A 27,154-nucleotide genomic window follows, 5' to 3' on the forward strand; every position below is an offset into this window, starting at 1 on the left:
TCGTGCTACCTCTTCTCTAGATGCCGTGAAACTTGGCGTCAGGGCCACAAGCATACCTTTAGTTGTTTACATTTTAAGGAGTTTCTGCGCATGCGCAACTCGCGTGACGTAATTACTTTACAGGCCAAATACACAGTAGCTGATGAACAACGTGCACAGATCACGGTGTGTATAGCTAGCCCTTGCCATTCAAATAGATGTTTACGTCAGTGGCACCTGGTGGTCACAAACTGTGAAGGAGCCTATCAACAACAGACCTTTACCACTGTTCACTCGGCATAAATCCTGCTATAATTCGTTCATCATAAGAATTAATCTGATGTAAACAAACACAAGCGGGATGATTGGTCAGAAGCCGTAGCACACATAGTGGTATTATTACGCTCTTGGAAGTAGGTCCTACTTATGTATTAGATATCTTATTACTAAGTTACGTTAAATGGAACTTTAAGATATTCAAATGTATTAACAGCCATCAACATTTTTCTTAATCACGCTTTAGCTACGTAGTTTTTATTTCAAAAATCGTATTCAATCGGCCTCTGCAGTGTTGTGCTCTGATTGTCGCGCTGTTAATGCGAAGAATGAAAATCGCTGAGGCTGCTTTCTGTCCTGTAGTGGAACACGGGCGTGGAGCACAGTCAAAACGTGCCGAGAAATAGGCTGTTCTTCATGGTTTCCATCACCGGAATTAACGCACTCAGCTTCTTCACACGTCACTTCCGTACTCTGGCGGGATATACACTCCTGGAAATTGAAATAAGAACACCACGAATTCATTGTCCCAGGAAGGGGAAACTTTATTGACACATTCCTGGGGTCAGATACATCACATGATCACACTGACAGAACCACAGGCACATAGACACAGGCAACAGAGCATGCACAATGTCGGCACTAGTACAGTGTATATTCACCTTTCGCAGCAATGCAGGCTGCTATTCTCCCATGGAGACGATCGTAGAGATGCTGGATGTAGTCCTGTGGAACGGCTTGCCATGCCATTTCCACCTGGCGCCTCAGTTGGACCAGCGTTCGTGCTGGACATGCAGACCGCGTGAGACGACGCTTCATCCAGTCCCAAACATGCTCAATGGGGGACAGATCCGGAGATCTTGCTCGCCAGGGTAGTTGACTTACACCTTCTAGAGCACGTTGGGTGGCACGGGATACATGCGGACGTGCATTGTCCTGTTGGAACAGCAAGTTCCCTTGCCGGTCTAGGAATGGTAGAACGATGGGTTCGATGACGGTTTGGATGTACCGTGCACTATTCAGTGTCCCCTCGACGATCACCAGTGGTGTACGGCCAGTGTAGGAGATCGCTCCCCACATCATGATGCTGGGTGTTGGCCCTGTGTGCCTCGGTCGTATGCAGTCCTGATTGTGGCGCTCACCTGCACGGCGCCAAACACGCATACGACCATCATTGGCACCAAGGCAGAAGCGACTCTCATCGCTGAAGACGACACGTCTCCATTCGTCCCTCCATTCACGCCTGGCACGACACCACTGGAGGCGGGCTGCACGATGTTGGGGCGTGAGCGGAAGACGGCCTAACGGTGTGCGGGACCGTAGCCCAGCTTCATGGAGACGGTTGCGAATGGTCCTCGCCGATACCCCAGGAGCAACAGTGTCCCTAATTTGCTGGGAAGTGGCGGTGCGGTCCCCTACGGCACTGCGTAGGATCCTACGGTCTTGGCGTGCATCCGTGCGTCGCTGCGGTCCGGTCCCAGGTCGACGGGCACGTGCACCTTCCGCCGACCACTGGCGACAACATCGATGTACTGTGGAGACCTCACGCCCCACGTGTTGAGCAATTCGGCGGTACGTCCACCCGGCCTCCCGCATGCCCACTCTACGCCCTCGCTCAAAGTCCGTCAACTGCACATACGGTTCACGTCCACGCTGTCGCGGCATGCTACCAGTGTTAAAGACTGCGATGGAGCTCCGTATGCCACGGCAAACTGGCTGACACTGACGGCGGCGGTGCACAAATGCTGCGCAGCTAGCGCCATTCGACGGCCAACACCGCGGTTCCTGGTGTGTCCGCTGTGCCGTGCGTGTGATCATTGCTTGTACAGCCCTCTCGCAGTGTCCGGAGCAAGTATGGTGGGTCTGACACACCGGTGTCAATGTGTTCTTTTTTCCATTTCCAGGAGTGTAGAACGGCTCCTCATAAAAGAACTAGAGAAAATGTGGCGCCTGGTTGGCTTCGTGGATTCTGTTGTTGATAGGCTCGTTATCAACGTAGCAGGTGACACTTCCAGAACTGAAATGTATTTCCCGGATTCGGATAAGGAATGAGCTAAGAGATTGACGACTGACTATAAGTAATTCCTTCAGTGGCTTCAATATTTAACTATGTGGTGAAATCCTTCAATACTCTCTTACGTTACACACAGCTTATGCGGAAAAATTACCTGTAGTTAAGTCAGGAATTTCCATCATTCTTGTTTTTAATTACGATAGTACGTTAGCTAAAAACTATAACGTGTTGTGGTTTTCGTCTAGTTCTCTAAGGAGCGTATTGTGGGAGATTTCCAGTGTATTATTTCATTCAGATTAAAAATTAATTGACATTCGAAGGTGTATTGCTCCTCTGCTCGTCTCTTTTTACGTGTGAACTGCACCTGGCTACGTCACTGCAGGCTAGCTGCACCAGCTGGCCAGCCAGTGCTGTCCAAGTTAAATGCGCCGTTGAAGTTGTTGTCCCGTATTATCGCTAAGTCGATGTGCGCGTAACGCACAGCACAAAGCGTACCCTTATTATCGTACTTGACAGTACTCGAGACAGCTTGAACGCAGTCCCACGTAAAACGGAAATCCAATGAAGTTCCAGCAAAGGAGGAATACATATTGCAGTGTTTACATCAGGTTTATTCTTATGATGAACAGATTATAGATGTTAGCACAGTTCTCAGATATGCTATTTCATTCGCTACATACTGTAGTAAAATTAGAATACACGCCAGTATATATTGTAATCGTACTGGCAGCAAACCTACACTCCTGGAAACTGAAATAAGAACACCGTGAATTCATTGTCCCAGGAAGGGGAAACTTTATTGACACATTCCTGGGGTCAGATACATCACATGATCACACTGACAGAACCACAGGCACATAGACACAGGCAACAGAGCATGCACAACGTCGGCACTAGTACTGTGTATATCCACCTTTCGCAGCAATGAAGGCTGCTATTCTCCCATGGAGACGATCGTAGAGATGCTGGATGTAGCCCTGTGGAACTGCTTGCCATGCCATTTCCACCTGGCGCCTCAGTTGGACCAGCGTTCGTGCTGGACGTGCAGACCGCGTGAGACGACGCTTCATCCAGTCCCAAACATGCTCAATGGGGGACAGATCCGGAGATCTTGCTCGCCAGGGTAGTTGACTTACACCTTCTAGAGCACGTTGGGTGGCACGGGATACATGCGGACGTGCATTGTCCTGTTGGAACAGCAAGTTCCCTTGCCGGTCTAGGAATGGTAGAACGATGGGTTCGATGACGGTTTGGATGTACCGTGCACTATTCAGTGTCCACTCGACGATCACCAGTGGTGTACGGCCAGTGTAGGAGATCGCTCCCCACACCATGATGCCGGGTGTTGGCCCTGTGTGCCTCGGTCGTATGCAGTCCTGATTGTGGCGCTCACCTGCACGGCGCCAAACATGCATACGACCATCATTGGCACCAAGGCAGAAGCGACTCTCATCGCTGAAGACGACACATCTCCATTCGTCCCTCCATTCACGCCTGGCACGACACCACTGGAGGCGGGCTGCACGATGTTGGGGCGTGAGCGGAAGACGGCCTAACGGTGTGCGGGACCGTAGCCCAGCTTCATGGAGACGGTTGCGAATGGTCCTCGCCGATACCCCAGGAGCAACAGTGTCCCTAATTTGCTGGGAAGTGGCGGTGCGGTCCCCTACGGCACTGCGTAGGATCCTACGGTCTTGGCGTGCATCCGTGCGTCGCTGCGGTCCGGTCCCAGGTCGACGGGCACGTGCACCTTCCGCCGACCACTGGCGACAACATCGATGTACTGTGGAGACCTCACGCCCCACGTGTTGAGCAATTCGGCGGTACGTCCACCCGGCCTCCCGCATGCCCACTCTACGCCCTCGCTCAAAGTCCGTCAACTGCACATACGGTTCACGTCCACGCTGTCGCGGCATGCTACCAGTGTTAAAGACTGCGATGGAGCTCCGTATGCCACGGCAAACTGGCTGACACTGACGGCGGCGGTGCACAAATGCTGCGCAGCTAGCGCCATTCGACGGCCAACACCGCGGTTCCTGGTGTGTCCGCTGTGCCGTGCGTGTGATCATTGCTTGTACAGCCCTCTCGCAGTGTCCGGAGCAAGTATGGTGGGTCTGACACACCGGTGTCAATGTGTTCTTTTTTCCATTTCCAGGAGTGTAGAACGGCTCCTCATAAAAGAACTAGAGAAAATGTGGCGCCTGGTTGGCTTCGTGGATTCTGTTGTTGATAGGCTCGTTATCAACGTAGCAGGTGACACTTCCAGAACTGAAATGTATTTCCCGGATTCGGATAAGGAATGAGCTAAGAGATTGACGACTGACTATAAGTAATTCCTTCAGTGGCTTCAATATTTAACTATGTGGTGAAATCCTTCAATACTCTCTTACGTTACACACAGCTTATGCGGAAAAATTACCTGTAGTTAAGTCAGGAATTTCCATCATTCTTGTTTTTAATTACGATAGTACGTTAGCTAAAAACTATAACGTGTTGTGGTTTTCGTCTAGTTCTCTAAGGAGCGTATTGTGGGAGATTTCCAGTGTATTATTTCATTCAGATTAAAAATTAATTGACATTCGAAGGTGTATTGCTCCTCTGCTCGTCTCTTTTTACGTGTGAACTGCACCTGGCTACGTCACTGCAGGCTAGCTGCACCAGCTGGCCAGCCAGTGCTGTCCAAGTTAAATGCGCCGTTGAAGTTGTTGTCCCGTATTATCGCTAAGTCGATGTGCGCGTAACGCACAGCACAAAGCGTACCCTTATTATCGTACTTGACAGTACTCGAGACAGCTTGAACGCAGTCCCACGTAAAACGGAAATCCAATGAAGTTCCAGCAAAGGAGGAATACATATTGCAGTGTTTACATCAGGTTTATTCTTATGATGAACAGATTATAGATGTTAGCACAGTTCTCAGATATGCTATTTCATTCGCTACATACTGTAGTAAAATTAGAATACACGCCAGTATATATTGTAATCGTACTGGCAGCAAACCTACACTCCTGGAAACTGAAATAAGAACACCGTGAATTCATTGTCCCAGGAAGGGGAAACTTTATTGACACATTCCTGGGGTCAGATACATCACATGATCACACTGACAGAACCACAGGCACATAGACACAGGCAACAGAGCATGCACAACGTCGGCACTAGTACTGTGTATATCCACCTTTCGCAGCAATGAAGGCTGCTATTCTCCCATGGAGACGATCGTAGAGATGCTGGATGTAGTCCTGTGGAACGGCTTGCCATGCCATTTCCACCTGGCGCCTCAGTTGGACCAGCGTTCGTGCTGGACGTGCAGACCGCGTGAGACGACGCTTCATCCAGTCCCAAACATGCTCAATGGGGGACAGATCCGGAGATCTTGCTCGCCAGGGTAGTTGACTTACACCTTCTAGAGCACGTTGGGTGGCACGGGATACATGCGGACGTGCATTGTCCTGTTGGAACAGCAAGTTCCCTTGCCGGTCTAGGAATGGTAGAACGATGGGTTCGATGACGGTTTGGATGTACCGTGCACTATTCAGTGTCCCCTCGACGATCACCAGTGGTGCACGGCCAGTGTAGGAGATCGCTCCCCACACCATGATGCCGGGTGTTGGCCCTGTGTGCCTCGGTCGTATGCAGTCCTGATTGTGGCGCTCACCTACACGGCGCCAAACACGCATACGACCATCATTGGCACCAAGGCAGAAGCGACTCTCATCGCTGAAGACGACACGTCTCCATTCGTCCCTCCATTCACGCCTGTCGCGACACCACTGGAGGCGGGCTGCACGATGTTGGGGCGTGAGCGGAAGACGGCCTAACGGTATGCGGGACCGTAGCCCAGCTTCATGGAGACGGTTGCGAATGGTCCTCGCCGATACCCCAGGAGCAACAGTGTCCCTAATTTGCTGGGAAGTGGCGGTGCGGTCCCCTACGGCACTGCGTAGGATCCTACGGTCTTGGCGTGCATCCGTGCGTCGCTGCGGTCCGGTCCCAGGTCGACGGGCACGTGCACCTTCCGCCGACCACTGGCGACAACATCGATGTACTGTGGAGACCTCACGCCCCACGTGTTGAGCAATTCGGCGGTACGTCCACCCGGCCTCCCGCATGCCCACTATACGCCCTCGCTCAAAGTCCGTCAACTGCACATACGGTTCACGTCCACGCTGTCGCGGCATGCTACCAGTGTTAAAGACTGCGATGGAGCTCCGTATGCCATGGCAAACTGGCTGACACTGACGGCGGCGGTGCACAAATGCTGCGCAGCTAGCGCCATTCGACGGCCAACACCGCGGTTCCTGGTGTGTCCGCTGTGCCGTGCGTGTGATCATTGCTTGTACAGCCCTCTCGCAGTGTCCGGAGCAAGTATGGTGGGTCTGACACACCGGTGTCAATGTGTTCTTTTTTCCATTTCCAGGAGTGTATTTTGTGGGTTTCTGAATGAGTTATAGTATACTAAATTATGAATGTTATTACACAGTAATCCATTTGAGGCGGTGAGAATCATATGGGTCTAAAACACGGACACTGTCGATTGTGAGACTGTAGCATTTACTCATGTTTCTGAAAGCTGTTGATCTTATGGTGAGTCAGATTTATATGTGCTGTAGGCTCACATTGTATATATGAAAATTCACAAAAACATGTCTCCTTCGTTTCTCTGATATCCATTTAAATGTGGAATCGACAGCAGCTTGCTTTACGCCCTTATGGATCTCAGTGCCTCATTTGTATTCTAGTCAAGTGACCATGCTGGCACACATTACTACTTGAGTTCAAACATTTCCACAAACGGTACTTTGTGTTTGGAGTCGCCTGTTTACTGTGTCGGAATCGGCTTTTATGTGCAGTGTAAATAAGAACTATGTTGCATCTGTTTTAAGTGCAAACAGAAAAGTAAAACAGTGAAGACGAGTGGTGAGTCGTGCTTGGGTATCTCAGTCAGTAGAGCACTTAACCGCGAAAGGCAAAGATCCCGAGTTCGAGTCTCGGTCCGGTTTCTTTCATCTACCAAGAAGTTTCGTATCAGCACACACTCAGGTGCAGAATGAAAATCTCATTCTGAGAACAGAAGAAGTAAATTACCAGGAAAAGTTAGCCGCAATGGAACTAGGGCCTCTGAGAACAGATACTTTGATTGGGAGAATGACGAAATCAAATAAGCGTGACGACAAGCGAACATTTAACAATGAAGTGTACAGTTAGTTGTTGTGTGGATGCAGCGTAAGAATATCTGATTCCCAGGCCTGAAGTATGTTCATGAACTAACACATCCGTTAGGGAGCTAGTACATTTGTTCTAAAAAAATGGAAAAGCACTAAAACTCCAACTTACACAAAAAAAAAACGAAAATGTAGAGTTGCGAAAGCTGACCCTACGTCCTCTGTAACACATCCACCTGTTTCTAATGGCTTCAACTTTGAAACGCGTACGTTTCATATGTATTCATTACCAGCGATGGCGAGGCATGACAGAATCTCTGACCAAGGAGTTATTTATCGTTGCTAGTCTGCGCTTGACCACGCGAGACGACAGTGCTAGCGTGATGCGAGTCGGAAAGAGTAGTTGCAAGTTGCACTCTGTCTGCAGTAGTAGTCAGTCGGCAGTAGTTGTAGCGAGTAGTTGGTGCTAGTCTGCGGGAGTCGACATGCGTCGACGGCGTGCTGTTCTTACGAATCTGGTCAGGATTGTGGTGGACGATGTGTATTATTGTAGAAGGTAATGAAGCAGCATTGCGCTCAGCTAATAATGTATGGTAATTGTAATTAATTTGTTCAAGAAATGCCCCAATAATAATTTTTTATAAAGTAAATCTTTTAAAGAAAAGTAATCATTTCAATTTAAAGAATTTTTTCACTCTTTTATAGAAAAAGCATTCATTTCAATTCAAAGAATATTTCCTATGCATTTGCTCCAAGAATCAGAATTAAATATACGCCAGCATTGCACGAAGCTGTGCCAAAAAATAAGAGCAGATACAGACGCAGTTTTACTGAGGTAAGAATTTTGGTTTAATTATTTCACAGGGCCGTAGGTCAGCGCAGCTGCCCTTACAAAATTTGTCAGGTTTAATTATTGTTGTTGAGATGTTACATCCAGTTCATGGTTCATTATTTAATGAATATTATTATGTGGTTTTTGGTCAATTTGCATTCTTTGATTTCTGCGGCGAGGTTACACTTGGCTCAATTTCCATTTATTTATTGACGTATTTTCTGGGGAGGTTACACTTGGCGACATCCGGACCAGGATCGTATTTCTTTGTGAATCTTCTGATAAGTAGTCAGATACCTGCTCTTATTTACTTAAATATAATTAGCATTTGGCGCAACGCTTTTACTAACTTTGTCACTTTCTTCCACAGATCATCGGCAATTTGTTGCTCTTTGTTGTATTTGTGTTTGTTGCTTTTTGTATTGTCTTTGCTTCATTATTGAATAATTGTGATTGGTGTAAAAATGCCGCGAAAAACTGTTAATAGTACATCGCGAGGTATAATGAGTGAAATAGCCGACTTAAACAACTTGACCGATAGTAATTGTGACACGCAATGTAATGATGACAATCCTCCATTTAGTGACAATCAGTGCGTACCGACCAGTAATAATGATTTGTATCATAGTGATGAACAAACGAATTCAATTGTATCGTCTGTTAATTTGACGACAATTGATGACGCGGGGCGTTCTGTTGCAATGAGCGCTGCCCAACTTAGCACAACCGGTTTGCAAAATTCATGTAATGAAGAGACAAATTTTTCTACTGAAAATGAACAGTGTAATCAGAATGCGTCGGATTTATTTAATTCCGATTTAGTGACTAACAGTGCACATCCGATTGGCAAACATTTTCAAGAATCACAGAATAACCAACTGGTTACACAAAGCGTGACAATTGTAGATTCACCATTCACCATTAAACAGCACAGAGAATAGAGTAGGTAATTTTGGCACGGAACGAGTTGAGGCATTATTGGTAAATGAAAAACAACTTTAATGAATCGAATAAACCACTTAATGAAAAACCTGACAACTTTTCCGAAAAGATGAATGAAATAATAGACAAGTATTTCACACAACTTAGTGAAATATTCACACAGTGGTATGAAAGTATTAAACAGCCGAACGAAAAACAAGACAACCTTAACGAACAGAACAAACAAGTTAGTGAACAGATTACAGCGGTTACCGTGCAATGTCATGACACATAAGTACAATTACATGAGGATACTATGGCTTGTGTTAGTAACAGTAACGAAGAAGTTGGAACTGTTGCACAAGAATTAAGTAGTACACGTGTAGGCACAACAGAATCACATAGAGACGAAATTAATGCAGTCACTGAACAATGTCCTAAAAACGCAACACAGATACGCGACGAGTTTAATAAATAGTCACCAGAAATTTCACACTCTGAATACGGAAGTCGATAATAAATGTGAACAACAGAACAACCAAATTGACGAACGTATTAAAGTGACAGAAATGAAAAGTGTTTCAGTCACTAATACGTCACAGAATACGCCACGTTGCGAGCATTTGTCACACTCACATTAGGGCCTTCAGGCCCTCTCTTACACCTAACCAGGCATACTCAGATTCAACAAATTTCAGTTTCTACAGAACATTAAGGACATATAACATGTTATACAGTATTAATGTTACAGAAAAAAATTAGAGATTATGAAAGTAGTACAATGATTTAGGCAATTTATTTTATTTTATTTATTTTTATTTATTTATGCATTTATTTTACCTGGCAAGATTAGGGCCTTCAGGCCCTCTCTTACACCTAACCAGGCATACTCAGATTCAACAAATTTCAGTTTCTACAGAACATTAAGGACATATAACATGTTATACAGTATTAATGTTACAGAAAAAAATTAGAGCTTATGAAAGTAGTACAATGATAATTATAAAAATCAAAAAATAATTATAATAATCAAGAATAATAATAGTAATGACTATGTATAGGAAAGTAAACATATTTTTTCTTTTATGAATGTCAGTCCTATTGCTAGTTGGGAATTTTCTCGTTATATTCTTGCAGCTTGTGAGTTATTCTCATCAAGCAGAGACATAAGACGATAGAATGGGGTGAAAGAGATATAGAAGAGGTAGATAGGTTAGAGGAAGAGAAATAGAATGGTAAAATTCGAAACTATGATGGAGAGGAGAAAGAAAAAGATGAGAGGGGCACGACAATGGTGGCTATACCGTCCCTAATATGTAAGTCTTGAGTTCCCTCTTGAATGTTAAGTGGTTCTGGATAAGACGCAGATCACAGGGGAGCGTGTTCCATAGTCGTATGGCTGAGATAGAGAATGACACAGAGAAAGATTTTGTGTTATGTAAAGGAACAGCCAAGATGCTAGACGTATCCGATCTGGTATTGCGGTTGTGGAATGATGATAGGTGTTTAATGTGAGAAGATAAGTATTGGGGGCACCAGTGGCTAAGAAATCGATGAAGTAAGCAAATCGTGTGGAGATCGCGTGCCTTATGTGGGCGTATCCAACTTAGCTGGGAGTATGAAGGACTGATATGATCATACAACCGTATACTGCATACGCATCTAACGCAAGCATTCATCACTAGCTCGAGGCATCTCGATTTTTCACTATTTGTGCCGCATTGAACTACATCACAGTAGTAAAGATTAGGCAAGACTAGTGTTTGGACTAATTTTTGTTTAACATGGGTTGGAAATATTTTTCTAAATTTTTGAATTGCATGTAGGGAGGAGAGCGATTTCCGGCAAGCTGTGACTGTTTGTTCTTCCCAGTTTAGGTGTTCATCCAAGATTATTCCAAGGTCTTTTACTGTTTTTTGGTATGGTATTTGGGTACCATTGAGGAGTATTTGAGGGACTGTTTCGCGAAAGTACCGAATGATTAACTTTGGATGAGATATAAGTATGACCTGGGATTTCTTGGGGTTTAGTTTCAGACCTAGGTTCTGTGCCCATCGAGAAACAGAGCAAAGATCTGCGTTCATACTCGCTACTGCGTCAGCAATGTTCTTGGGGCTTGCACTTATGTACAGTTGGATGTCGTCGGCATATAGATGGTAGTTGCAGGAGTGAATCACTGAAGAAATATCATTAATGTACAGTGAGAAGAGTAACGGACCAAGGACGGAGCCTTGGGGAACTCCAGAGCGCACGTTTTTTCCATGATGACTTTTCCGACCCACAAATGACTTGTTGACTTCTGTTTTTGAGGTAGCTGTCGAACCAGTGTATAGCGCTGTTTGAGAAATTCAGCTGTTTCATTTTAATTAGTAATATATCAAAGTCAACTGTATCAAAAGCCTTGCTAAAGTCAAACAGTGTTAGGATGGTAGCTTCACGTCTGTCCATAGCATGTTTAATGTCATCAGTTACTTTGATTGACGCAGTTGCTGTACTATGGTGCTTTCGAAAGCCTGACTGATATTTGTTGTGGATGTTATGAGTTTTGAGGTAATCCGTCAGCTGTTCATGGACGATGTATTCTAGGGCTTTAGATATTGCAGGTAGTATGCTGATCGGTCTGTAGTCACCTGGCGACTTAGGGTTGTCAAACTACGTGACTTAGAATATGAAGTGACAGAGACAAATAAATTCTTATGTAATCCTGAACCTGTTCACACGTTCAGAGACGATAACGTTGATCACGAGCAATTCTTATCCGTAAGAAAATCTAAAGTATTCGAAAATGACAGAGCACAGGTACACGACGAGTTTAATTTAAAGTCACCAGAACTGTCACACACGCTGGATACGGAAAACGATAAGAAATTTGAACAACAGATCAGCCAAATTGACGAACGTATTAAAGTAACAGAAATGAAAAATGTTTCAGTTGCTAACGCGTCACAGCGTGCGGCACATTTTGAACGTTTGTCGCACTCTCACAGCCAGTGTAACTTAAGCAATTTACAGAGACTACGCGGCTTAAAATCTGAAAAGGTACGCGACTTAAAATCTGAAAAGCTACGCAACTTGAAATCCGAAATGACACAGACAAACAGATTCTCACACAAACCTGAACGTGTTCTCAAATTCAGTGACGAGAACGTAGATTACGAGCAATTTTTATCCGTAAGAAAATCTAAGGAACTTAATAATGACAAAGCACAGGTACACGCTTTGAACTGGATACGTCAATTTATTTTTGTATTTTTAACAGCATTGCCTGTAATACAGAAACTACAGTTAGCATGGATACAGCAATTTCTTTGTGAATTTTTACCGGCATTGCCTGTAAGGCAAAAGCTAAAATTTACTTGCAGCGCGTAATAGACCTCAGGGGATTTATTACGCTTTAATGAATATGTGCCGTAGCGTGCACAGGGCCCCGAGCCGTAGTAGTGCTGTTTCATCTTTAGTTTTCTGCACTGCTGCCTTCTCTTCTACTATCCTTTATATCTATCAAAACAGCTCTTTAACTATCGCTCTATCTAGGATTAAGAATGACTAAGGAAAACTGGATATGACAAATTTTACCGAAAGTGACAATTTTCATTAGGCACTCCAGAACTAGCGCCGTAATTTTAATAACAGATAAAATTGTAATCATCAGTATTTGTAAAATTATCAGCAATAGCAAACGCGTTTTGGCAACAATACAGGTTTTTCTCTGCAATAGCATCAAAGCCAGCCGGTTAGCATACCTAACCAACAATGCAGTGTACAAGGTCAACCAAGCTTTAATGTTTCGACGCGTGCACGTATAGTCTCAGCTCCAACAAACAGTAACGCACAGCAACAAGGGAATCAGTACGTACAGAAAACACACTATTTCAATTCCTATTGCAATGCACCGTATAGAAATGACTATCATGACAGACGTAAAAATAATGAGCACAATTTTCAGCGTACATTTAATAACAGTCGATCTTATCAGCAGCAAGAACATCAGCAACTACATATTATCATGAATGAACCAGACAGTAGGTATCATCCAGAACGTAAGACGTCAGGAAGAAATAACAGAACAGTACAAATAGTGGAAATGCCACAGCATCCTCCTGAAAATAATAACACGTCAGATAGAATTTGACCAGATACAGTATAGGTTGCATCTTCCAGTAACACAAGCACTACTTTAGACACGCAGAATGTTGTTCACGAAAATGTTATTACTTTTGACGACATCAGAGACACTCTTTTGCAGGAAAGACCAATTGTTCAGAAAACCATTTCACATCCTGTCATCGAAATTAAAATTGGGTCATCGAAATTTTCAGCAGTAATCGATTCCGGATCACCTATGTCAGTAATAAATGAAGAAACTTTCAACGAGTGTAACAAAGAGAATACCTATCCTACATTACCATTAGGCAAAACGAAAGTGAAAGGAGCAGTATCGAGTAAAGGAGTAGATGTTAAATTACAGACACATTTATCATTTTGTATTACAGGTCACACATTTCACTCAAATTTTTGGATTGTTCCTTTATTGACAACAGACGTTATTTTAGGTACTAATTTTCTGGTACAACACGACGCAGTTATTGATTTTCAAAATTCCTGTTTAATGTTGAAGGATGAAATTGTACAACTGGCTTTAGAATTTCAGCACTCTTTATCTGCGGAAGAACAAACAATTAATTGTACTGAGGTCATTTCCGTATCACGTAGCATAGACTGTAATTCCACATTGTTCACAGATACGTACGTACATAACTATAATACTCCAGACGAAGCCGACTATGACGTAATACAGATGATTTCTAATAAAGTTAAACAAAGCAGTGCAAATACAGACGACGAACGCACTCAACTACATAAAATTCTTTTACAGCAAGCTCCAGTTTTTGACAATGTTCCTGGTACTATGTCCGGTTTTATGTATGAATTTCAAGTCAAACAGCACGACACATTTTAAGCAAAGCATTATCCCATTCCGTCTGTTATACTGAAAAATGTTGAACCACATAACAAAATTAAACAATTAGTAAACTTTCCTACATCTCGTCGACTACGACACCATGAAATAATTGACATTGCGCTGAACAAGATCAAACGTGCCGCAGAGCGCCGGAGAAGACAACAAAAACAGGTTTGTATACGCCGTGACTTTCACGTTGGACAGAAGATATTAGTACGTACACACTATTTATCCAACAAAATAAAAGGTAGGTGCAGTAAATTTGAACTTCTATACGCAGGTCCATATCGGATTCGCAGCATTCCTCACCCCAATGTTGTACACGTCGAAACTTTGAGAACCAGAAATTCGAAAGGAAACCACCGTATATCGAATATTAAACATTTTATTGAATGAAGATACTTTATGATTTAACATGCTGTAGTGTCATTTCCTAAATTTTATGACCACTTACGCAATTATATTCACATGAACACTTACTGATGATTATCGTATTTTTTCTTGGCAAGTGCCTGGCAAGGTAAGGTTAGCAGGTCGCTCTTCTTGTCGTTACAGATCAGACCGTGCATATTTTTCCAGATGAATTTACACATTTTATGACCATTTATGCAATTATATTCACATGAACACTTACTGATGATTATCGTATTTTTTCTTGGTAAGTGCCTGGCAAGGTAAGGTTAGCAGGTTGCTCTTCTTGTCGTTACAGATCAGACCGGGCATATTTTTCCAGATGAACTTACACATTTTTATGACCACTTATGTAATTATATTTGTGTGACTACTTACTGATGACTGTCGTATTTTTTCTTGGCAAGTGCCCGGCAAGGTAAGGTTAGCAGATCGCTTTTCTTGTCGTTACACATCAGACTATGTACATTTTCGATTTTTATGTATGTATGATTGTTTTTCCTGTTTCGTTTGTATGCACTATGAATTAGTTAAGATATAGCAAACACCAGTTGACATTGACATTTTTGCCTTATGATATCTCAACATCGTGACTATTTTTACATTTTTTGCTGCTGCATTATGATATTCTGTGTACATTTTTGCATCTGAACACTGCCTATATTTTTTGACATATTACGTTTTCTGTCATGCTATGCTGTATGCTTAATCATATCACTATAAACCAGTTTTTATCTAATGGGTGTATGAATTAAATGCAAGACATTAATCTTTGTTCATCATTTTCAGAAAGAAATAACGTGTAAAAGAAATAAATTAAACTGAAATGGGAATTTCATCTACGGAATAAACGAAAGAAGATGCAAAAACCTTATGTGGAAGAGTAAATGGATCAGAATTAACAAGCATTAACAAGAATATACTATACACATCGTAGAATAGCAGTCTTAACTAATTTTTTTCTTTCAGAATACGAAGCGATTGATGCAGGCTGTCAGACAGAACTTCACATCTTAGTTTTAGTGAGGAAATACGCTAGAAATAAGGAATAGTTGTGTAATGAATAATGAAGTGATTTTTTTTTCAGATGATAATGAATGATGATGAATAATGATGAAGAATATGCTACTATGAATAATGAAGTTTTTCTTTACAGGTGATGATAATAATGGAGTTATGACAATATGATAATGAAGTGATGGATAATGAAGTTTTTTCTTTACAGATGAGGATGATGTTGAAGTTTATGTATTTGTGCTCTGTAGTTATTTAAGTATTTGTTGCAGTTCGTTTTGACAGTATGTGTTGTATTGCATAGTATGTGTTGTTTTGGAAAGGACAGTTAGGGAACACATTTTATACACATTTCACTACCTGTTAATCCGAAGTTCGCTGCTTTTCAGCATAGAATGCGTTTCTTCTTTCAGTTTAATAATCCATTTTTGTATATTTTGCAGGAGAAATTATTCATGAAATTAATGTACTATAAGCAGTTTTTCATTAAACCCATGTCATTTATGAATGTGATTACATATACTCTACTTGTTTCATAATCTTGATACAGCTGACTCATGACGAATGACGTTACACATCTTCATTTGCAGCAATAACTCAAAAGCAAATATTGTTATTAATCATCGATCCCAACGCAATGCATTGCTAGCAAAAAAAAAAAAAGCTTTGTAACTGGCAAATGAATGCCACTGATTAGTGTAATAAGATGAACTATGAGGACAATGTTTACTATAATTAGATTAATTATGCCATTTATTAATTCATTTTTAATGATGACTTCTGATGGTTTGTAATTAGGCAGTGAATGCCAATGTTCTCTGTAAATGACTTCTGATGGTTTGTAATTAGTCAATCAGTGCCAATGTTCTCTGTAATGATTTCTGATGGTTTGTAATTAGGCAATGTGTGCCAATGTTCTCTGTAAATGATTTCTGATGGTAATTAGGCAATGAATGCCAATGTTCTCTGTAAATGATTTCTGATGGTAACTAGGCAATGAGTGCCAATGTTCTCTGTAAATGACTTCTGATTGTTTGTAATTAGGCAATGAGCAGCAATGTTCTCTGTAAATGACTTCTGATGGTTTGTAATTAGGCAATGAGTGCCAATGTTCTCTGTAAATGACTTCTGAGGGTTTGTAATTAGTCAATGAGTGCCAATGTTCTCTGTAAATGACTTCTGATGGTTTGTGATTAGGCAATGAGTGCCAATGTTCTCTGTAAAGTTACTCATGAACATTATTCTGTAATACTACGTACATGGTACAGAAATGTTCAATGACTGGGCAATGAGTGCCACCCATTACTAGTGTAATTCTCAATGAAGACTAGTATGAGACTTAATGTCCTTCACCTTCTAACCTAATCACCTGGAATTACTGCACTATCCGTATGTCCTGTATATCCTCATGATCATGGAGCACTATATTTGGTTTTTGCACTAGTTCTATGTTGTTGTAACAGACAAGAACGTGGTGTTGACACGACATGCTGTCCACCACCGTGAGCGATGAAGATGCTATTATGGTCCCACTGTTTGGTGTACCTAATGTACTACCAAAAGGATAACATGGAATATTACTACGGCATTTCAGTGTCTTGGCTACGCTGATTAATACTTCTGGGAAAAGAACTTTAGATTGCCTCACTTGGTGTTGTGCTTCTGTAGAAAGATATGGACTTTCAGTGCAGCTGCGTGCAACCTAAAGTGCTACAACCATGATGCAATCCTTCCCTTTCCTATCCTAATTCTTGTAACATAGGGAAAATCATTTTTTTGCTAACATGATTTGTATTCATGGTCTATACATCTTTTTTGATTTGCTGATATGTTCTGAACTACAGTGCATGTGCACTTTTGTCATTTGTAAACATGATTTCTACTCATTGCATATACAATTTTGATTTGCTGATATGTTCTGAACTACAGTGCATGTGAACTTACGTCATTTGTTAATTTGTTTTGTACTCATTGTATATATTTTGTCTTTGCCTGATATGTTCTGTACTCAGTGCATGTGCACTATATTTACTTCATGTTCTACACCTATATATATCTGTATATATTCTGTAATTGTAAAGTTAATTAGTTAAAAAAAATTGTTGCTCATGACAAGTCCAAATGACTCTCCATCGCTGCCAAATTTTTGCCCCCCCAGTGGAGGGTTATGAAACGCGTACGTTTCATATGTATTCATTACCAGCGATGGCGAGGCATGACAGAATCTCTGACCAGGGAGTTATTTATCGTTGCTAGTCTGCGCTTGACCGCGCGAGACGACAGTGCTAGCGTGATGCGAGTCGGCAAGAGTAGTTGCAAGTTGCACTCTGTCTGAAGTAGTAGTCAGTCGGCAGTAGTTGTCGCGAGTAGTCGGTGCTAGTCTGCGGGAGTCGGCATGCGTCGACGGCGTGCTGTTCTTCCGAATCTGGTCAGGATTGTGGTGGACGATGTGTATTATTGTAGAAGGTAATGAAGCAGCATTGCGCTCAGCTAATAATGTATGGTAATTGTAATCAATTTGATCATGAAATGCCACAATAATAATTTTTTGTAAAGTAAATCTTTTAAAGAAAAGTAATCATTTCAATTTAAAGAATTTTTTCACTCTTTTATAGAAAAAGCATTCATTTCAATTCAAAGAATATTTCCTATGCATTTCCTCCAAGAATCAGAATTAAATATACACCAGCACTGCACGAAGCTGTGCCAAAAAATAAGAGCAGATATAGACGCAGTTTTACTGAGGTAAGAATTTTGGTTTAATTATTTCACAGGGCCGTAGGTCAGCGCAGCTGCCCTTACAAAATTTGTCAGGTTTAATTATTGTTGTTGAGATGTTACATCCAGTTCATGGTTCATTATTTAATTAATATTATTATGTGGTTTTTGGTCAATTTGCATTCTTTGATTTCTGCGGCGAGGTTACACTTGGCTCAATTTCCATTTTTTTTATATAACATTTTTTCTGGGGAGGTTACAACTTAACTTAGAGGAGGTTCGAGTCCTCCCTCGGGCATGGGTGTGTGTGTTGTCCATGCTTAGGGACCGACGACCTCAGCAGTTTGGTACCATAACACCTTACCACAAATTTCCAATTAACTTAGAGGCATGCTTAAGTTCCGGAATTGTGAAATGAATTTGTATAACCAGTAATGTAACCGATTACCATAGTGATGATTTCCTTGTTGATGTGAGTTATCTTATTCACGTTTAAAGTAAGCATTCGTTCAGGAAAATACTTTGTCTCAGTCTCTCTGGATTTTATTACAATTATGCAGCGTGTTTGACAGTTTCTATTAGAGGCTTCTATTGGATGTAGAGGAAACTTAGTAGGTAAGGTTTTGGCAGGGAAACCATGTCCGCAAATGTACTATTTGGATATAAAACAAGTTTGAAGATCGTATCACTTTCAAGTCTCCCCCTTGACGGTACGTACACATTGGAGACAATCATCTGTGGCCTGTGTGCTCTGCAGGATCCAATGGCATGGACAGTGTATCGAGTATCACGACGTCGGGTTCTCTTCTACGTGACGAAGGAGCTTCTCTTCAAGTGGAGACGGGGCGCGTCTATGGATCACCACAGTCTACCGTCCTAGTTGCGAGCTGTTGTTGTCGGACGAAAATGATGTGCGATGTCATAATTTTTACAACAGGCACTGAGGGCGGCGCCCTCTTCACAGTCTGTGTTAATATCTGAAAGTAATTCAATCTTCAAAATGATTTTGTATCCAAACGGGACAGCCGGCCACGGTGGCCGAGCGGTTCCAGGCCCTTCAGTCCGGAACCGTGCGACTGCTATGGTCGCAGGTTCAAATCCTGCCTCGGGCATGGATTTGTGTGATGTCCTCAGGTTAGTTAGGTTTAAGTAGTTCTAAGTCTAGGGGACTGATGACCTCAGCAGTTAATTCCCATAGGACTCAGAGCCAAACGGGACATTTCCGTAGAGGTTTCCTTTCCAAAACTTTATCTACTAAGCCACCTTTACATACCATAGAAGTCTGCAACAGGAATTGCAAAACACCCAGTATAGTGATAACACTTCCCAGAAAACATCAGACTTAGACAGGGACTGCAGTGAGACTACAGGAAGAGGTACCTTCTTAGTGACGTCACCAGGACCGCAGCCAACGTCGAGCACCGGCAGTGGGTCCTCGGGCCAGCTGAGGGCGGACCAGAGCTCTCCAATCTGAGCGTCGGCCAGCGCTCTATATGGCGTTCCAGCGCAGCTGAACAGTTCTGGCTTGTCCATGTCGCTGCGACGTGTGTGAGCTCAAGTCCTGTAAGAAAGATCGGTGAAGTTATCCCAATGCAATCAGATATAGCCTCGAAACAGGGAAAAATTAATCCAAGGAGAGGAAACGCTATAACTTCTCGTCAGTGTCCAAATCATTCGGGATGGAGCATTGGTTCAGATTGGCAGTAAGTCGATTGTAGTCTTGTTCAGCGGCTCATCTTGACATTCAGCTGAAGTGACTTATGTAAACGACTGAAATAATACATCAGAGTGGTTAGACAGGGACTGCAAACCCGTTCACTATGAAAAAGAGTCCAGTGTCTGGACCAACGTGCCACTTCTCACCGCAACCCTGTGATCACCAGCGCGAGTCTGGACAGAGGTGAGCACAGCCCACGAGGAGGTACTCGTAACAAGTGGAGTTCTCAATCTGACCAGCACACTACACCTGAGCCTGTGCTATTGGCAGAGTATCCGGTCACAAAGTAGCTCGTTGTCAGGTGGTTAGCACGTTGTCTCAAGGGTTACTGAGATTGGTTCTCCCCAAAAGGAGTGGACGTTGCAGGTCAACATGTGGCCTGGAGCTGAGATCATATATCATTTGCGGCCGATTACAGAATGATTCTGCTGCCGTCAAAAAACATTTCGCGGAAGAACCGTGAAGGCAATGTAAGAGGCATTAGGACTCGTACAGAGGCATATAGGCAGTCGTTTCTCCCTCGCTCCATTTGCTAGTGGGACGGGAAGGGGATTGACTAGTAGTGGCACAAGGTACTCTTCATCATGCACCTTGCGGTGACTTGCTGCGCACTTATGTGGGTGTAGACGTAGATAGTACTTTAGATATGGTCAATGGAAATTATGAGTGTATTTATTACATTTAAAAGTTAATAAGTTCCAAACGCCTTAAAGTTCTTAGTATCTTAAGGAGCAAACTGTGCACTGGTAGCGCTTGAACAATACTACTGCGGAATCAACTTCAGATTTTCTATTATGGTAGTACAATTATAGTTGGTTGCGAGGGTTAAAAACCGCATTTTAGTTCAAAATAAATGGCTAAACAAAAAGGTTGGGGCACTTTTACATCATAGACAACAACAGCTATGTTCTGAGATTTACGTTTAGTAAGGTTTAAAATTTCACTGAATCAGATTTCTATATCCCAAAAAACCAAGCACTTAGTAAAAAAAACTAACATCATCACGGCAAAAGTGTCGAAACTCTAGTACAAACCCATTTGTAAGACATTATGTTAGATTTACTAATAAGAAGACAACGAAACTGTCATGAAGGAGTTAGTGCCGGCCGGAGTGGCCGAGCTGTTAAAGGGGCTACAGTCTGGAACCGCACGACCGCTACGGTCGCGGGTTCGAATCTTGCCTCGGGCATGGATGTGTCTGATGTCCTTAGGATAGTTAGGTTTAAGTAGTTCTAAGTTCTAGGGGACTAATGACCACAGCAGTTGAGTCCCATAGTGCTCAGAGCCATTTGAACCACTGAAGGAGTTAGTGCGCCAGCGACATCAAGTAAAGTATTTAGATGTGCAGTGTATCGTAATATGTACAGAACGTGTGTAATTTTGTAGGTTTTTCTAGGGCAGATCGAGGCTGTGTGAGGGCAGTGGCCATTTTGGGCTGGGTCAGTTCGCCTCGAGAGGTCGGTGAGTCAAGGCGTGCGCTTATGAGTGGCGTGTCGCGACAAGTATGGAGATTGGTAGAATTTCTGTAGGAGTTCGGTAACTTAGGTAAGTGTCCGACAGATCTGCTCGACGACTTTAACACTGAATAGCAGAGCGGTGTTAGCCTTGGCAAAATTCTGCTGGACAACAGGTCTACAACTTTCTGTCGCCTTCATGTGTTAAAAAGTAAAGTAAATCAGTCATCAACCCGAAGATACTGTGGCTTTGAACAGTGCTTTACTAGATGTGGTCCTGCTGAAAGTCGTATGCTGTTGCCTTCCTCCGATCTTCGAACTTAACTTATCCAGTCAGTTTTTCTAGGGGGACTTACAGTTTAAGTGCAGTTCGGCATTTCTTACATCAAAAAAACATTGCCAGACCTTTGGTTTGTAGTCTGACACTATACCATTACTACTTTTGTGTGTTTGCTACTTCTTTCGATCTGTTTCTTCTTCTTTATGTCGTCTGCGGTCCTTTACGGATTTTGCTAGACATCTTTCTTACTTTCTAGATGAGATCATCACTCATTATTTTGTTATAGAAGATGTCTACACCCTTGATCGAACACGCTGAGCTACCGCAGCGGGTGAACCACCAAGCCACACGTCTGTCTAGGGAACGAAGTTGTATGTGCTAAAGAACTTTGATATATCTCGTTTTTTTTAGCTGGAAAAAATATAAAAAACATGCATAAAGATGCAAAAACATTTTGTTTCAGTGTTGCAGAAATGTAATTACTTGTTAAGAGATCACTCATCCATCAAGCTGAGGTAGTGGTGGATTGAAACAACTTGCTATTGCAGTGAACCACGAAAAATTTTCTCCAGGTTTTGCACCACAAGTGTATATTACAGCAAAAGAAATTCACTGGCACGCGCAGTTTCGATTTCACCAACGTCTACTTCCCCTTCCAAAACTTAAGCAATTTTACACATTGTATGAAATCCATGATTTTGTTGGAACACACTTTTAAACTCCAGTTCAATAGTTTCCACTTTTGAACCTTTGAGCCAATTAATTTTTTCCTCAATCTTGTGCACTTCATTAACTGTCACAGTTAACAAGCTGGTTGATGTTCCTTTCTTTTTTTTATAGAGTGAAACAAAAAACACAGATTTTCATATGTGTAAGATAATTCATTTTTAGTGTACTGTCGTTGACTAAGTTCTGAAAAATTTCAGTTGAAGAATTATCATCCTTATTTAGTTCTTCGGTCACCGATTTAAACTTTTCAGAATTTTTTGCACAATACACTCCTGCTCCAACCGTGTCCCTCAACGAATGACTATAGGTCTAGGTAGAAGAGCAAAATGTGTATTTCTGGCCCTGAACATATCACTTCATGTTGGCGCTTTCACACACACCTTTTTGCCATTTGCGAGCGCCCGATTTGTCCACTTAGCAATACAAAGTACCTATCTGCTCACATAACTCTGTCTGAACTATGTGCTACACAAGTTACGTATATCATGTATGGTAAGCTTACAGAAAAGTTTTCCACTGCCTTCTTCATACGTGGATCAGCATCCGTAAGTAAGAGTAAAACAAATTTCATCTCATTCGAGCACAAAGCCGCAGGGATTCATTGAATAAGGGAGCCGTTATTCGATCCCGATATTTCTTTACAGGCTAATAGAAAACACCAATTGGAAACTATTTTATCATTTTGTAGCACACCTACAACATTTCCCACTTTCCTAACGCTAGAGTCCGGTGATTCGTCAATTCTTACCCAAGTTTTTATTTTATTTTCACAGTCTACTCTGGTCTTTGTTAATACTGAGTTTTCTAATGTTTCAAATTAGTGTACTTTTTAAAATATTTCTGAGCGCAGAATTTTCAGTTTATATAAAGGAATATCACGCGAAAGGGAAATGTTGCACAAATCTGCATCATATTCGCAACTTTCTAAAACTAGGATATGTAAAGAAGATGCTGCTTCACCTAAAAGAGCATGTTAGAAGTTGTATGTGAAGCGGCCATTCTATGTTTACTACTTGCTAAATGTTGCAACACTTGAGATCACTGGTCTGCATTTACTGGTTTCCCACATTTTTGACAAAAAAGAATTCTCCCATTACTTGTAAAGATGTCACTAAACTGAGCAACTTGTTGTTACTAACGAGAGTGAACCCATGGCCGATATATCACGGGTCATTTCACTTAAGACACAGTACTGTATAAACAGTCTTCTTCAAACAAGACGAGGGCTATGACAAAAGACTGTTGGGTACACTGATGCATCAGCCGTCCACATCACAACCAAAGCATTTCCCATTCAGACAGCCAAGCAGCTCACTCGCTACACAATACTCGTACGTCTACGAATGAAGTTCATTCAAATAGCATTCTCATAATAAGACGATGCACGAGATTTTTTGTTAAAAATAAAATTTATAGCAAAGAAAAATAACAAACCATGCATTTTAACAAAATTATTTAAAATATTTATTTAAATAAAATATTACAAAAATACGTATTTTTATGCGAAGTAGATTTTCTGTACCATTGAAGTGTGCTGTTTCGGGAATTTCTGTCTTAGTTACAGTTTTTTGTCTATAAACAAGAAAAATTATTTACATAAAATTCCGTTCCCTATTTATCACCAGCATTTGCCTTAATCTGTACACAATGTGACATAACTCGAGAATGACTATGCCCAAATGAAAGACACCCTTTTTCCCTCATGTAGTTATATATCTGTTTGATAAGTCACATGACACCGTTTCCTCTATGAAATTACGAGTTGCGTGCATGATGGATGCTTCCAAATTGGTCACCATGTTGGTAACAGCTTTGCACGTTTTTCCCCGTCTCTTATCTCATACCACTTTAAATTTCTGGTTATCCAGTTCTTTTGCTTTAGAAGGGTGGACCCTTACTTATGAATCACCTTGAGTGAGTTACTCTATTTCGAGAATATTTCACGATGTTTACCAGTGAAAATGTAAAAGTACATTTATTAACGTTGTTAGTGTTCTGATGTATTGCTGGTATGGTAATCATCAGAAAGCAATCGACTGATAAGTGTGTGTGTGTGTGTAGTGTTTGAGGGCACACTGCGAAACTGGTATTTAATATTAGAGTTGACTCAGACGCAGAATAAATTGATAAGTTTATTATTACTTACTTTTACGACTTACTCATTATCAGAATGTTAAATGTTTCCATGCATGGTAAATATTGTTCAAGGACGGTTAAATCGCTGCAAAACAGCAATGAGCGTTTTAGTTTTTATAATCAATCTTAAAAGGAACGTGTACTGTGCCTTGTTGTGATGAAATCACTTCAAGTCTTAACACTGTGATATGTCGGGGCAACTGGTAATTACAGTATAGCAAATTTCTCATAACATTATGAATTTCACACGCATTTTTCGTCCTTTATATGATACGTGCGCTCTGATTGCATTAGAAACCAAAACGAACAATATTCATGTCAAATACTTCTTATTTTACGATTTATTTAACAACTTCTAAAATTTATTTATTGAATTTTTGACTTATGACCATTGAGACCGTAGGGTTCTTTCTTACATTTAAAAAGTCAAAGTTTTGCCAACATGGTGAGTGGTAGGTTAAATGACTTAAGGGCTAAAGCTATGGAATTACCGCAGTCTAAAAAAACTTCTCCGGATTATTATTTTGATAACCAGATTACGAAACAATAGACTGAAAATGAAATAAACCTTCCAGCAGAGACGTAGAAGCGGCGCCACTTCGTCAGGCAGGTTTGCTGGCTTGACGTGTCTTTGGACTTTATATAAAGCTATCGTGTGTGTCTGTGATAAGTGAAATTAGGTTGGGTAGATTCCAACTGTGTTGGCATCCGTAATCCACGGTGAGAGATAATAAATCATGTCTGGTCTTTGTATTGTGATGTATCTTCATATAAAAGCTCTCTTGTCATTTCTGTTCTACAGGTATGTCTTTGTGATAAGAGCTTCCGGGAATCAGAAGTGGTACGTGTATGCGAAGTATTCTAAATCTAGTCTTTGTTTCCTTGCGTAACTCATAAAAACATAGCGTCAGCTTATACTATAGGTTATTACTATAAGAGCAAGTCCTCTAAAGTGTTACTCCTTCGACAGGGATTTAAGTTTGACCGCGATCATGTACTAATGGAAATTAATCGGACTGTGTTTTGTCACTTGAAGTGTTACGTTTTGAACGGATGCAACAGATATTCTAGTTTGAATCGAATCAGCAGTATTGCCGTTGGAAGCTAAACTATGACAATCAGAGATGGTCGCAATCCTAATTAGGCAAAATAATTTCAAGTAAATTATTGTCTATACTTGGTTTTGTAACCACTGTTTTACAGTGACAAATGTAAGTACCGCACAGTGATTTTAATAATAATTCCAGTTATCCACTTAAAAAAATCACTTTTTAATGTTTATTTCTTTGTTGTACTTTAACTATGCCACGTGAGGCACTTCATAGAGAGGGTTAACTAGCCAATAGAGAAAATTATAGCTCTACGAACTTAAGCAGCATTTTTGAACAATATTGATGACATAGTTCATATACTTTGAAAGGAACTCCGAATATCTCCGTAACAGGAAAAGGACCATATAAAGGTAACTGATTGAGGATTATCAGTGTTCACGATACATAGTCTAAGATAGATCACTTATCATTCGAAAGTTCAGGAAATTCCTGGTCCATGCGTATATGTGCAGTACGAAACTTTACTTGAACTGCCCGTAGTTGCCGTGGCGCTCGCTCTTCTGTGGCGTATTTTTACCTGTGAATATACTTGAGAAAAGGGCTTAATATTTTTTTGTGTAATATGTGGAAAACATTGATTTTAGTCATGTGCAGGGCATCGAGCGAAAAGGACAAAGACAATATCTGCGTAGACAATGATTAAAGAAGACAATATATACTCTGTTAACTTTCATTTGTCTGGTAAAAGAGAAGACACTGTACCTTTTCGAGTTTTACCGCTGACCTAGCAAGACGCCCTCTTCCTGCCTTGCACATAAGAGGTCTGTAATAAGTATAATAATTGTTGATTTATCTAAAGCGTTTTCAGAATACGAAATGATATTTGTTACTATTGAAACATTTTTATTTATAGGAGAATTGTGTCCTTTCCTTCCGTTATTGAAAGTTTTTTTAGTTACGATCTTACCCCTTGTTGTCCGCCGTTACGGTCGGTACAGCTATTTTTGGTAATTACGGGGCTTCTAGCCCAGATATTGACAACACTTATTCATTTTATACATTTATGAAAGTAGTATACCATCTCCGTTATTATTTTCATTTTCTGAATCAAATTTTGCCATACTGTACCACTAATGTCGAACACGTTATTTTTCACGCAGGAGCCATTACACATAAAACTATAACTAAATATACTTCATGCAGTTAAAATTAACAAATCAGTGTGTTACCAATATATGTATAGAATGCTGCAGTTTCAAACCCTGAGACCAAAAGAGATAACGTTCGTATTTTGTTTCTGCTTTGGTGTGCAATAACGTACCCCTACGTTAACATAACTTCAAGAATGAAAAAAAAAAGAAAATAATTATGATCAGTTATTTAGCACCCCGAAATTTTGGGTGTATTAAGTCAGTGTTAACATTTTTACAGTTTAAAGGATTCTAAGAAGACCCGTGATAAAAATAGTTAACCAGTATCTATTTAAAAGACAA

General features: G+C 41.4%; 1 protein-coding gene across 1 annotated transcript in view; it reads right to left on the reverse strand.

Moving 5' to 3' along the window:
- LOC126160858 (juvenile hormone acid O-methyltransferase-like) overlaps positions 1-19,826 on the reverse strand; it is a 61,025-nt gene extending 41,199 nt beyond the window's left edge. Inside the window, exon 1 of the mRNA XM_049916934.1 lies at positions 19,674-19,826. Within this exon, the coding sequence (XP_049772891.1) occupies positions 19,674-19,826 (153 nt within the window). The remainder of the gene's footprint in view (positions 1-19,673) is intronic.
- Between the last annotated feature and the right edge of the window lie 7,328 nt (positions 19,827-27,154).

This window comes from Schistocerca cancellata, chromosome 2 (genome assembly GCF_023864275.1).
Source record: "Schistocerca cancellata isolate TAMUIC-IGC-003103 chromosome 2, iqSchCanc2.1, whole genome shotgun sequence".
NCBI classification, from domain to species: Eukaryota; Metazoa; Arthropoda; class Insecta; order Orthoptera; family Acrididae; genus Schistocerca; species Schistocerca cancellata.